This window comes from Cynocephalus volans, chromosome 2 (genome assembly GCF_027409185.1).
Source record: "Cynocephalus volans isolate mCynVol1 chromosome 2, mCynVol1.pri, whole genome shotgun sequence".
In the NCBI taxonomy this organism is placed as follows: Eukaryota; Metazoa; Chordata; class Mammalia; order Dermoptera; family Cynocephalidae; genus Cynocephalus; species Cynocephalus volans.
In genome coordinates this window covers 64,515,099-64,529,402 of record NC_084461.1, presented here as the reverse complement: position 1 = coordinate 64,529,402, position 14,304 = coordinate 64,515,099, and the positions used below count along the sequence as shown (strand labels likewise).

The window sequence follows — 14,304 nt, the reverse complement described above, 5'->3', positions numbered from 1 at the left end:
TACCCCCAAGAGAAGCTATGGTGAGATTACCCTTGAAAATCTACCTTTAATAGCTCATCTTCTGTTGCATCGGGGAATTTCTCATGGATCGAACTCTTCAGTACTTTGGCTATATACCTCAATCCATAACTACATGTAAAACAGATGACAAAAGAAAATAATGGCAAAAGGCTAAGTGAGGAAGAAACACACAGCAATTGTTCCAGTCAACTAAAGCTGAGTAATTTTCCTAAAAATTAAACATAAAATGAGATGGTAATGGAATCACAGGACTTCCTTCCACTGACGATAACTGAGCAGCGTTTGTGGCTATGACAGAAGTATTCTTGATTTAGAGAACAGCTACAAATTTAAAAGATAAATGTAGGCAAACTTTTTAAATAGTAAACACAATAGAAGGGAAAACTCCTGTTATCACTACAGGGGCTTATTTTACACAGTATTCCAAGAACTTTCAGCAAAGAACACTAAAGTTGCTACAAATACAACTTACGGCAACAGGTCAAGGGAAGAAATGATAGAATTCAGGACTTTGTCAGTGACCCTTCTCAGGTTCTCAATGGATGCCTCCAGTTTATTTTTCACTTCTGGGTATGTCAGAGCTTGCTCTGTAGTCACATCATAAGGCAGCTTGCTGAAAACACAAGGGCTCTAAATTAATTGGAGGTTAAGATACAGGCATTAGTATTCCTGCCAAGTTGGTGCTACAGTTAAGCTTTGTATAGTGAATTGGACTTTGCCCACTAACTCCAACAACAAAATGTTTGCTAAGTGAGGGGAAGCCCCATGTACACAGCTGGTGCCCTCTGCTGTTAGTGCAGCAGCAGGGACTCTAGCCCTCCCTCTTGGCTTTTCTGGCAAAATAATAGGCAGATCCAGGTAATGTAGACCCAGGTAATGTAGCTAACTTACTTTCTTTTATTATTTTTTTTAATTATAAAAAGCAATATTTTCATGATAGAGGGAAAAAAAACCTGCACATAAGCAAAGAAGCAAACAATACCAACACAAAGACAATCAATTTTCATACCTTAGTGCATAATTTCCCACGTCCTCCTCTATGCATATGTGTGTATATGGGCCTCACATATTCATGGGTATAATGTAATTTGGGTATATATACATTCTGCACAGATCGTATGTGTATATGTATGGCCATTTTTTTTTTTTAAACAGAAAAATGGGTTATTGTACCTGACTGTAACTGGAAAATATATCATGAAGATTTTTATGTGCCAATAAATATAAATCTATACCACCATTCCAGTTACTCCATTATATGATAAGCATTTATTTAACAAATCCCTAAAGCTAAATATTTTGATTTTTCTCACTTTTTACTATTACAAACAATACTGCGACAATTCACCCACATAATTCTCTGTGCACATCTTAATTATTTCATAAGGCATCCTTTTGGAGGAAATAAAAAGCTGGGATTGCTTAGATCTACAAACAACCACCTAGAATAAGCCAATCTTACTTGGATTTTGAATCCTTACATATTAAAGTTACTTGCTTAGTAATTGTAAAAAAATTTATGTATTATCAAGTGACGAGAAAGTGTGTACTATCTTTAGGTCTAGGTTTAGAAACACACAACGAATAAACAAGGGAGAGGATTACAGAAGTTGCGGCATTGGGGATCAACCAGTTCTGAAATTTGAACATACCATTTAGAATCAAGATGACCAAAAGTCTAAGAATTTGATCTGCACAGATGTGTTAAAGTGAGGTAACATCTTCTATTGCAAACTGACTTTATACAGTAAATTTTTTTCTGCTTAACAGAGTTTAAGAGTATGTACTAATGTACATTCAAAAGTGATTATAACACATGATCGAAAACCAAAATCTTCCTATTTGCTACCTGGCCTCTCCAGTCTGTGTTTCTAGTTGGTTCACCCAAGCCTTGTACACATCTACAGGGCTCGTGTTGATGATCAGGGACTTGTCATCAATGATCTCTTTCACCACTGGAGCCAGGAGCTGGCGCAGGGTATTCTGTCCCCGGGCACCTCTGTTGAAGCTGACGACCATCTTGATGACTGTAGGGTTACCAGTAACTATGTCCTGCACCTGGTCCACTTTTGATCTAAAAAAAGCACAAGCCAAAACAAAATGGTTTGCTTCTACAGATAGAGTGCAAACAACATATATTCTCTCTGGCAGGCAAGGGGCTTCGTGGAGTTATATTTTTCTCCACGAAGAACAAAGTTGGTGTGATTTAAAAAGAAGCTATTGTTTGTAAGTTCTGTGTATTTTATCCAAGCAATTTAAGGATCTATAAGGTCTCAGCCTCACTTTCAATTTAGAAGGCAGGTATGAGCTTAAAATAAACCAAGACTAACAATACTGGGTGACAATGCACAAGTACCATATCCCCTCTAGTTATCAAATTTCAAAAGCACTTCCTTGGTTGAATGAATTGTCTCCACTTCAAACTCCTCTCAGATTCATTGCAGTGCAGCTTCTAGACACACTGCGTGGCGGAGAGCTCTTCCTGACTGGTGACTGCCGCCTATGAAGTCTCCCCTCTCCTCCATTTCACCCCTGTGCAAGCTCTCACCCTCCTGCCTCTTCCATCCCCTCTCCCTTAGGGGTCCGACAGTGCAACATTCTGGTTCATACCCTGCCCTGTCATTCCTTTTTGTTTCCCTTGCTGGCTCCTCTTCTTACCTTTTAATTCTGTTTTCTTTCATTTCCTTCCACATGCGTTCCCCTCAGACCTCACTCACACACACAGCTCCAACTACCGTCCCTTCAGGACCTATCCTCTAACCTCAATCTCTAAGCCACATCTCTTTCCTGGGAGTCAGCCTGGAATTTCCAATTTTCTGCTATACATTTTCTACACCTATAGCTCAAACTCAATGTGCTACAAACCCAAACTATTTTTTTTTCCTTCTGACTTCCCATTTCTCTAAAACCTGTGTAGCTCCAATTCACATTGTTCACACAGGACCGGCAGATCAATCTTCTAAAAAACCGATGTAGTCACATCAATACCCTGTTCAAGAACCTTCTGAGCTCCCAGAAAGTAAGCAGAGCCTCAGTACCTCGGCCTGCACTCAGCATCTCCCACAATCTGGCCCCGGCCTATCTTTCCAGCTTTATCTCCTGGTAGTCACTAATAAAGTCATATCTTGGCCAGACTAATTACTTTCTTTCTTGTTCCTGTGCCCATGCTGTTTCCACCACCATTGTGCCTCATTTCCCTTTTCTCTTATAAAAATTGTAGCTATTCCTCAAGGTTTTGAGCCAAGAACCTTCTCTTCCAAAAAATCTTCATCAGTTGATCTACTTGGAACTTTTCTTTCCATTCCTCTTATCTGCTACATTATATGTGTCATTCACTGCCACGTTCCATTGCATAGCATTACTATTGCTCACGAATCATATTTATCATGCTGGTTTATAGACACCCGGAAGGCCGTGGTGTCTGGCTCATATGCTTTGGAAACCCACAGGAACTAGCATTGTTTAAGGTTTGAAGAAGTTAGGAAGGCAATTAAGGTCCACCTTAGCTAAAGACATTTCTCATGCGTTTTTTTTTTTTTTTTTTTTTTTTTGCCATTCATTGCATCTACCTACACATGTTTTACCTTAACTGTGTCAGAAAATAAATGAGCAAAAGTAACTTAAGTTCCAGTAAGAAGAGAAGGCTATTTGGCAGAGATCGCTATCTCCCTCCTCACCTGTGCATAGCTTTATTACTCAGAGAATTTTTAAAAAGTTAAATTTTCTTAATGAATTTCAAATAGGCTTTTGATTTTCAGTTGTTGTAGACACGCAAAATCAAAAGTTAATTTAACACTAGAAAAAGTGTTGCTTATGGGAGAGAGCTTTACTTGAATATAGCTCCAACGATGTGGAAATTTCTCAAGAAATCTGATATATTTTAATATGTATAAATAATATAACAATTTAAAATTATTTTAGTAAATCAGAGATAGCTACCACTAATGAAAGGATCTACTCATTGATAATTTTACATACATATTTATATACATACTTTATTTCTTCCTCCAGAGCAGTTTTAAAAAGCTTGAGGAGTAGATATTCTTCCCGCTGATTAGAAGCATAATTGTATAGTGTGAAAATAACAGTATCCATAAATTTAGTCGACTTGTTCTGTGGCATCTGGAAAATCAGCTTAGCCAGGTATAAAGGGTTGGTCTAAAAGGAAACAGGAAGAAAAACAAAAAACCCAACAGAACTATAGGTTAAATATATTTATTAAATATATATGTTACTAAAGCAAAAAGCAGTATCTGGTTCCCTGTTCTTTAATGACTTAATATGTCATTAAAAGCATATACATGAATGCCTGGCACATAATAATACTTGAAAAGGTATCAGATAATATTATTAATACTAAACTACCCGAAGTTATACCGGAAAGTTATGATAGGATTTAAAGGTTTTACACCGTATGATATATTTAATGTAATATATAATATTATATGTACTTTTCACTCCTAACCTCCTTTTCTTTTTCTCTTTTTTGACCAGTAAGGGGAGCAACCCTTGGCACGGTGTGGTCTGCACCACACTCAGCCAGTGAGTGCACCGGCCATTCCTATATAGGATCCGAACCCGCGGCCTCGGTGCTATCAGCACCGCACTCTCCCGAGTGAGCCACCAGGCTGGCCCTCACTCTTAACCTCTTTGAGCCTCATATTAATATTTACTGTAGAAATGTAGAAGGAAGAGGGTGGCCAGTGGAACCTGGTATCCAAAGAGACTGGCAAGAATAAACTAAGGGCCCAGTTACATAGACTGGCCTGGAAGGATTGGTGGAGGAACAGAAGGAAACACATACCATCTTCTGAGACTAGAAGGAAAAAGAAAAGGATACATTTACATGTGGAGCCAGTGAGGTGGCCATGATATTCCACACAGAGTGAGGCAGGGGGGCCGAAGAGAGGGCTGAAGATCAGGAGAACATGAGCAAAACAATGACAAAAAAGAATTTAAAAGACTGACAGTACTTTAAAAAACAAAAACAACAAAAACCTGACATGGATGTATTCAAGCAACATTAGAATAAAAGATTAACCTACTATAAAAAAAAAAAACTGACATGGAGCCCCGAGGGCTTAGCTGAGGACGGATTTCATTAGATATAGCACCAGTCTTCACAGTGATATGGTTTTTCTCCAGCAGCTATACAGCCCAGGTGGAGGTTAAAAGAAAAAGAACAGTATTTAGGTCATAGAGGAAAGTATTCACACAGAGAAATTTAATACTCCTACCCTTCATCTTTCTTCTGATGAGAAAATTTTTCCAAACTTGAAAATTAGTATTCACCCCAATATACTCAAGGAGTTTGGCTTTAAAGTTTTTAAGAAAACCCAAACTCTGGTTTACTTAGGTTTACTTTTAAGCTCATAACGATTGGTTGAATTTTATAAATGAGCAGCTCAGGACAACGTTTCCTGTTTTTTTGGCGGCTGGCCAGTATGGGGATTGAACTCTGGACCTTGGTGTTATCAGCACCGTGCTCTAATTAACTGAGCTAACCAGCCAGCCCTTCAGGACAACTTTTTCCTGATAGCTCTGTAAGTGATTCTTTTCCAACACTAAGTAAGCATACAGGAGTTATGAGAAAGGAAACTCACTCTAGTGCTAAAGAAAGACACCTACTTATTATTCCTCTTCAGGTGACCTAAAAACTTTAAATTTAGGCTTATACCAAAGAGACAAAATGAAAGCAAAAGCTACATTAGCTGACCTTCTACTTTGGTTAAGAATTCTTGCTAAAGTATAATCTAAGGGCCAAAGGAATCCAGGCCATTTGCTTTTCTATAATTTCTCTATTGAACTTGGGCTAAAGTCTCAAAAGAAGAGAGAAGAGAAGGTGGAGAAAAATACATGATTTCAAGAGACACTTCACTTGACACAACTGAATGGTCACGCCCTGGGACTATCAGTTTTGGATTTTGAGGGGGATATAACTTGGTGGAATTATTCTTAACATGCTCCGGTGTTTTCTCTACTTTTTATTAATGGGCCCCACTTATAGAAATGGGTAAACAATACAAGTCTTAGGCCAATGACTAGGTTTGGACTTTTCTTAACAGAAAATCTGTCAAATTTAGCAAACTAAATCTTGAAGAATTTACCTAAGCTTGGAATTTCATGTATGTAAAAGATGTTAAGGGATTAAGATTAAATTTCCAACTGGTGGTTGACTACTAATGGAAATTAGGCAGAGAAAACATGCCCTGCTTAAAGTGAGCCCCCCTTCTTTCTGCAAAGTTGCTGATATTAGGCAACAGATTCCACAGACAATTCTATGGATTAATATTTTGTCTTCTTGCTGCCATGTGGTGGCTATCTGTGGCACATTCACCTGTTTGAAGATGTTTTCCAATCTATTATTCAAAGTAGAGAAGCCTCGACTCTATCAAAATTAGCATCTAGCTGTGCCTTTTGTATATGGTTTATGTAACAAGTTCTCCTCAAGCAGACTCAGACATCGCCAGTCACTGAAGGAATCACCATAACCAGTGGGTCCCCACTGAGGGACACGTGTCTCTTACAAACAAGAACTGCTGGTCCACCTCTTTTGGAAAAGTTTTCCCACTGAAGGGAAGGCTTGTTTCTATCTATCACGATCACTCAGTTTCCTCTGTGACTAATAGTACAAGTATATGCTAGTAGGGCAGATGGGGTGAATTGGTGGTCAAACCAAACAACGACAGATCCACCAAAGTCCAGCCATAACCAGTTAAACTTATTAGTTCTCACCAGCACTTGGGAAACAATAGAAAATCACGATTCTTTTAGATCATAGTAATGCCATGAAAATAATGAAATAAAAAAGACACACTATTTCCTAATCCTGATCCTCTGGCTCTTTCCCCCAAAGAAGAGCAGGCTGGTTCTGGTAAAGATCTGTTTTTCACCTACAGTCACTTTAATTTTTTCATGGCTGACAGCATCTGTTTAATTATGTTATTATTGAATTTATACTGTTTCTGCAGATAACTGTAGTAATATAGGCATGAAGAACATCGTATCTGAGGTCAAACTGCCTGGGTTCCAAAACCCCTGCTTTATAATTTGCTGACTGTCTCAGCTTTCTCATCTGTAATATAAGAATAACAACAGTACTTATTCTCTCATGGTTCCCAGTATTATAGTAAGATTTAAATGAGATGATGTATATAAAGCACCTAGAACAGCACTTGGTACTTAGTAGGTGTGCAAAACACGTAAGTTATTATAGCTGAAGCATGGGGAAAGAGCCATTGTAAATCACAAGTATGGAACATAGTATTTATCCAAAACTCAGAGAGAAAGGTAAATTGTTCTTACCTGTAAAAGGTAAAACAGCTGCTGATATGTTTCTAGTGTTTTTCTCCTCTCCTTACTCAAACTTTTGATTCCCTGGTTGTCGGTGTTATTCAATATGTCCATTTCTCCTCCTTTTTTCTTATTCAGCTTTTTACTGTGTGAAATTACATCCTGTAAAAAATTTTATGAAATTACTACATTTTACTCTAGTACTCTTTACCTCCTTACTTCACGTACACCCTGAAACACAAATACTTGGAAATGCTAAGTTCACATTTCTCTCATGAAGAAACAAAGGAACAGAGAATGTTAAACAAATTAAAGAAATGTAGCTTGCAGATAAATTCGGCTTTTGTAATATATGTTCTCCAAAGCTGTACTCATATGTTCTTAAGATGTAATGTAGGCACCAAGACAATTCAATGGGAAAAGAATAGTCATTTTAACAAATGATGCTAGGACAACTGGATATCTACATTCAAAAGAAAAAAGTCAAACCCCTACTTCATGCCATAAAAAAAATTAACTCAAAAGAGATCAAAGAATAAAATGTAAGAGCTAAAACTATAAAATTCTTGAAAGAAAACCTAGGCATAAATCTTTGTTACCTTGGATAAGGCAATAGTTTCTTAGCTACGACACCAAAAGCAAAAGTGACCAAAAAAAAAAGATAAATTAGACCTCATAAAATGAAAACCTTTTGTGATTTAAAAAAATATATCAAGAAAAATATAATAATACATCAAAAAACCATAAAGACAACTTGCAGAATAGGAGAAAATATTTGCAAATCCTATATCAGATTTGGTACATATATCTCGAATATACATAGATCTCTTACAACCCCAAAATAAAAAGACAAATAACCTAATTTAAAAAATGGGAAAAAGATTTAAATAGATCTGTTCCCAAAGAAGATATACAAATGGCTAATAAGTACATGAAGAGATGGTCAGCAGTGTTGGTTGTTTAAGGAATGCAAACCAAAACTACAATGAGATACCACTTCATGCTAATTAGGATGGCTATGATAAAAATGGATAATAGCAAGCATTGGTAAGGATGTGGAGAAACTGGAAACTTCATGCTGCTGGTAGGAATATAAAATGGTATAGCCACTTAGAAAATCAGTTTGGCAGTTCTTCAAAAGTTAAGCATATAATTACCATATGACCCAACAATTCCACTTTTAGGAATATACCCAAGAGAACTGAAAACATGTCCACACACAACCTTGTACATGAGTGTTCACAGCAACATTATTTATAATAGGTAAAAAAGTGGAAACAACCTAAATATCCATCAATTGATGAATGGATAATCAAAATGTGGTACATTCATACAATGGAATATTATTCATCAATAAAAAGGACTGAAGTACTGATACATGCTACAGCACAGAGGAACCTTAAAAACTTTATGATAAATGAAAAAAGCCAACCACAGTTTAATATATACCACATATTATGTGATTAATTCCATTTATACAAAATGTCCAGAACAGGAAAATCTACAAAGACAAAGTAGATTAGTGGTTGCTGTGGCTACGAGTATGGGGGAGAATAGAGAGCTGTTAACAAATACAAGGGTTCTTTCTTTTTCTTGAACTGAAATATAATTCACATACTACAAAATTCACCCCTTTAAAGTGTACATCTCAGTGGTTAGTACATACACAATGGAATACTACTCAGCCACAGAAAAGAAGGAAATCCTGTCATTTGTGGCAACATGGATAAGCCTGGAAGACATTATGTTAAGTGAAATAAGTCAGGCATACAAAGATAAATACCAGATGTTTTCACTTATATGTGGGAGTTAAAAAAAAAAAAAAAAAAAGAACTTTTAAAAGAGTAGAATTGTGGTTACTAGGGACCACACATGAAAATACGGGTATTTGCAAAGCACAATTAGCTTTGTGACCTTGCACCAATTAACTTCTCTAAGACTCAGTTTCCTGATCTATAAAATGGGCTCAATAATAGCAATGTTACTAAATTGCTGTGAAGATTAAAAACCATATACGTAAAGCATCTGGCACATTTTACAATGAAGAAAACAAGGCTTAGAGAGGTTAAGAAATACACTCAAGGTCACTGTTAATATAAGCAGTGAAGTAGTATAATTAAGCAGTAAAATAAATCTCAATTGTGGGTTTCAGGTAGTATTGGCCTGCAAATCTGGGCTCTTATGACACATCATACACTCATCAATGTCAACCTTAGCACTTAAATATTACTTTTAGTTTCTATTTAAGTTTTTTTTCAAGCTAGTCTGACTCTATACTTTTTCCCCTCCCTATGCCTCTAGGAAACCTCTACCTCAGTTGCTTTGTCTTCTTTTCCAAACCTTCTTTTCCAAACCAATGTTAGCCACTTCACTAATCCACTGATTTTGAGGCTTTTTTTTTTTTAGGCGGAATGCTGATTTTAAAAGAATTGTAAAGAATTGCAAGGTTACTAGAGAGAGTGGGATTTCCTCTAGAAGTCTCTAAGCCACTTCCCTTTAAAATCTTTTTTTCTCACTAAATACATATTCATTGTTTATAAAGGGGGAGTGGGGGGAGACAAGTTTAATTCTATCACCTAAAGAAAAATCAATTTTGTTCTTCTGGCTTTTCTTAAGTTTTTTTTTTTTTTTTTTTTTAAATATTATAGAAGAAATCATACTGTTTTAGGTACTATTTTATTATATTGCAAACCTTTGCCCGCACTTATATATTCTTCAAAAACATTACTTTTAGTTGCTATATAGCATGCATGTTATACTAATTCTATCATTATCTGTTTATTGTTTTGGCATTTAGGTTGTTTCCCACTTTTCACTACAGTAGTCCCTCCTGCTTTCCATAGTTTCAGTTACTGGTGGTCAACTGTGGTCCAAAAATATTACAAAAAATTGCAGAAATAAACAATTCATAAGCTTTAAATTGCATGTCATCATGAGTAGTGTGATGAAATCTTGCACCATCCCACTCTGTCCTGCCTAGGACGTGAATCCTCGCTTTGTCCAGCGTGTCCACGCTGTAGACATGACCTGCCAATTAGTCACTTCGTAGCCATTTGGGTTATTGCATCGACTGTCATGGCAGTGCAGTGCTTGTGTTCAAGTCACCCTCATTTTACTTCATAAAGGCCCCAAAGTGTAAGAGGAGTGATGCTGGTGATTCAGATATGCCAAAGAGAAGCCCCAAAGTGCTTCCTTAAGTGAAAAGGTGAAAGTTCTCAATAAGGAAAGAAAATAAAATCGCATGCTGAGGTTGCTAACTAAGATCTATGGCAAAAGTGAATCTTCTATACGTGAAATTGTGTAGAAGGAAAGAGAAGTTAGTGCATAGCATGTGTTGGGTTCAGTACTACCCTCGGTTTGGGGCATCCAATGGGGGTCTTAGAACACAACCCTGAGGATAAGGGGGGACTGCTGGAGTATAAATAAAGCTTCAACTGCTCTATTCTTATCATTAAACTAAAAATGCTACTATCAGTGGGAAGACTAAAGACTACATATTTAACAATCATTACTTTAATTTCTAATAAATGTTGGGTACATATTTGATGTTGGAAAACGTAAGCTGAAAAATTAACTTTGTTTCACAATGCTACCAATTAGTAATACATGCCTTAAAAAAAAACAAAAACAAAAACAAAAACTCAGAACTTCAGACATTTATAAAGATCTGGAAACCTGCCATGATTGCCACAAGATACATGTTATTTAAACTATTTACTGATTTGCAACTAAATCTTTATTTTAAAAAGGTAAGACATTTCCTGTTTACAACTTTATGGAAACAGGGTAAAACAGCAGTTTAAGTTATAAAAGGCATTCTCTGAAGGGCCTTCTGGAGTATTATTACTTTAAAAGTTCTCATGTGTGTCAAACATTACAAGTACATGATTTATAAAAAAGAGTGAAATACTTTCTGGTCAAGATGGTGGAATATACTGTCCCCAGAATCACTCTCTCCCATAAATCAATCAATCTACAACTATTAAAAAGCAACGACAACCAAACTGAGGCTGCTAGAGCTCAGAGGAAGAGGAAGAGAGACCTACAGAGTTTATGGAGGCAGGAGAAGCCACGATGACAGAAAGAAAGGATCCATCCCACCATTTTGAGCCCGGGCTGCTTTAAGGCTGGCCTAGTGGGCACACGGAGCAAAGGCTGGCAAGAGCCACAGCTGTGCCCTTCATATAAAGTTGCGGGGAGGCTGCAGGGGAGAAGAGGACCTTGGTGGCCCCCAGGCCAGCAAGACCACTGACAAGGTTCCCATGGACCCATATAGGTGCAAGGAGCCACAGACAACTGAAAAAAGGAGCCATCAGAGGCTGGTGAGTCATCGCAAGGGACTGGCGCTCGGCCATCCCATGGGAATTGTTTGGCGTGCCGGCGGTGGGGGAGACGTGCCCACTGGGGGAACACTGGGGCACAGCATGGTCAGCTGATCTTCCTTCTAATCACTGCAGGACCACTCAGCAGAGACTGGACAGGAATGCAGAACTGGGGGGGTGCAGTTTGCTGAAAAGACTCAGGCCCAGACCAGAGTTTCCACACAACCCAGGTGCACCAGACCTTACGAGACCTGGAAGTACACACAAGGTCAACCACTAAAACCTGAGCTGCACAAAAAGCCTTCCCTAGGGAATTAGCAACAAAGCAGCAATTTAGCTCAACTACAGGACTCAAGTGCTGGTCCCCACAGGAAGTTCTTCCATTTTAGAAGTAAGCAAAGGACAACGAATTAGTTCCAGTGCAGAGTTTAAGTGGTGGGAACAGTGAATAATTCAACACAGAACTGAAAGAAAAAACAAAATACCCACAGACCAGAGACAAATTTGATATTAACTAGTAAAGGTCTAATGCCACCAAAGAACACCTACAAAACCTAGAAGGACTGGAAGCTCCCTGGGCTCCCAAGCCAGGGAAGAGGGAGGAGGTGGGGGGAGGACCAAGGGCCTCAGCCACACACCCCAACATCCACAACCAGCTCAGTAATGAACACCGAGCCACTGCAGGAAGTGTCCCGGGCTCCAGAGCCAGGGTGGTGGGGGGCCAAGGGCTTCAGCCACACCCCCTGATGTCTGCATCCAGCCCAGTGATAACCCAGCCACCGCTGGAAGTCCCCTGGTCTCCCCTGCAAGAATGACTGGGGTACCCACAGCCCTCGATCACACTCGCCCTCCTTCCCCCTCTACCCACCTTATTTCCCCTCCCCCTTTCCTTCTCCTCTCCCCACAACTGCTCCACAACAACATCTCAGAATGAGGCATGGAGCTGTGGGAAGCTGAACTCAGCCTCAACCAGGCAAGCTGTTGCCTGGGCAACCTGAGGCATGGAGCTGGGAAGCCAAATCCAGCCACAACCAGGTAAAGAGCACACGAAAACACCATTTTCACACAGGTTGCCCACCATAGCCACTGCAATTGCCATGGCTGCCGCAAAAGTGGCTTGTCTCTATAGCAGCAGGCACAGCCACTGTGCAGATGGTACGACAGACTCTCAACTGCACTGACACAAGGAGAGGCACCAGCAGAGACCAAAAAAAAAAAAAAGAAGAGGTTCTCTCTCTCCACAGAGCACACTCCAGAGTAATAGAAGTAGCATCTGATTTACGACAATAGGGGAGGACTTGATCACACCTGTCTCAGTACTGGACAGGTCATCTAGGCTATGAACCAACAGAGGGACACAGTTAATCTATCAGATGGAGAGAACAATCTATGGTTATTAGAGAGGGGAGGGGGAAGCATAAAGAATAAGTATGATTTGTAACAGTGAACCTGCTAATAAAAAAGAGTGAAATATTATGCTTTTCTAGATAAAATAATGAAAATGGAATTAAACGCAGAACATTTAAATTGTAGTTTTATTCTATTTAGAAAAGATAATCATTTCCTATTTTACCGATGGCTCTATTTTCCTTATTTTCTCTTCAACTATTTTCCTGGCATCTTTGTGAGGTCTGGAGGGCAAGAGTGACGTTCACATGCCCATTTAGCTGGTGGCCTCCTAGTGACACTTGTATCCAGGTGTCCAGACCACGTGCTCAGTCTCTAGCAGTTGGTACTCCACCTTTGACTAATGCAGACTTCTCAGAGCTTCTGGAAGTTCAGCTTCCTTCCTTGACCTATCAGTTTTCTGAAAACTGATGTACCATGTTGGAAAGGAACAGGGATCTGAAGAGAGCTCTTACCCTATCTCAAAATCAAGCTCTTCTTGATTAAAAATGACACTTTTAACACTGGAGCTCTGACATTGGCAGATTTCACGCCGATATGAAACCACAGCACTATTTATTTAGAGGCTATGAACGGTGACAATATGACTCTGTAGAGGGCATTTTGGAAATGTGCAGGGGTATTTTGGAATATTTTAACGATCAGAGGGCATTCTTGGTTTCTAGTATGCCGAGGGGGTAGGGATGACAGATGTTCTGGTGTCCGGCAATCTGTAGGATAGTCCTGTTTAAATAACTGTCCCACATCTTGTATGGCAGGACTGATAAATATATCCTCTTGGTCATTCATGTAGGTCAAGATTCTGTCTGTAATTATCTGATCCTAGAACCAATTATTTTACACATATGCACAGTATATTTTCCCTACACTATTTTAATATACAATGGACTTTCTAGAACTGCACTGCTATGTAAGTTGGGGGAGACCACACTGGCTTATTCTGAACTTGACAAAAAATTTTTCTCCATTTTGGGGAGATCCTGCCAGTTCCACCACTCACCCACATCAGTCTCCTCTGTAGCTCTCAATCTGTGGTGACTCTGTGAACAGCCCCAAGCCCCTGGTAACTTTATCATGGCTTCTAATACCATCAGTCTTGTGTATTTTCATATTAATATATGTGTTTTTATTATAAAGTATTTTCTTTTGATTAATCTTTTATATTCATATGAAGGCCTTAGTCTTATTATGAAGGTACATATATAAGCATATTTTATTATATATCAATTTCATTTCAGAATGGTTAAGAAGCCTTGTAAAA

At 38.6% G+C, this 14,304-nt stretch overlaps 1 protein-coding gene across 1 annotated transcript in view; it reads right to left on the bottom strand.

Annotated features, from left to right (window-relative positions):
- Window positions 1–14,304, bottom strand: part of IQGAP2 (IQ motif containing GTPase activating protein 2) — a 222,511-nt gene that overhangs the window by 30,616 nt on the left and 177,591 nt on the right. The window contains exons 21-25 of the mRNA XM_063086623.1: window positions 7,327–7,476; window positions 4,016–4,179; window positions 1,871–2,095; window positions 494–634; window positions 45–129 (exon numbers count right to left, since the gene is read on the bottom strand). Coding sequence (XP_062942693.1) covers window positions 45–129; window positions 494–634; window positions 1,871–2,095; window positions 4,016–4,179; window positions 7,327–7,476 — 765 coding nt within the window. The remainder of the gene's footprint in view (window positions 1–44; window positions 130–493; window positions 635–1,870; window positions 2,096–4,015; window positions 4,180–7,326; window positions 7,477–14,304) is intronic.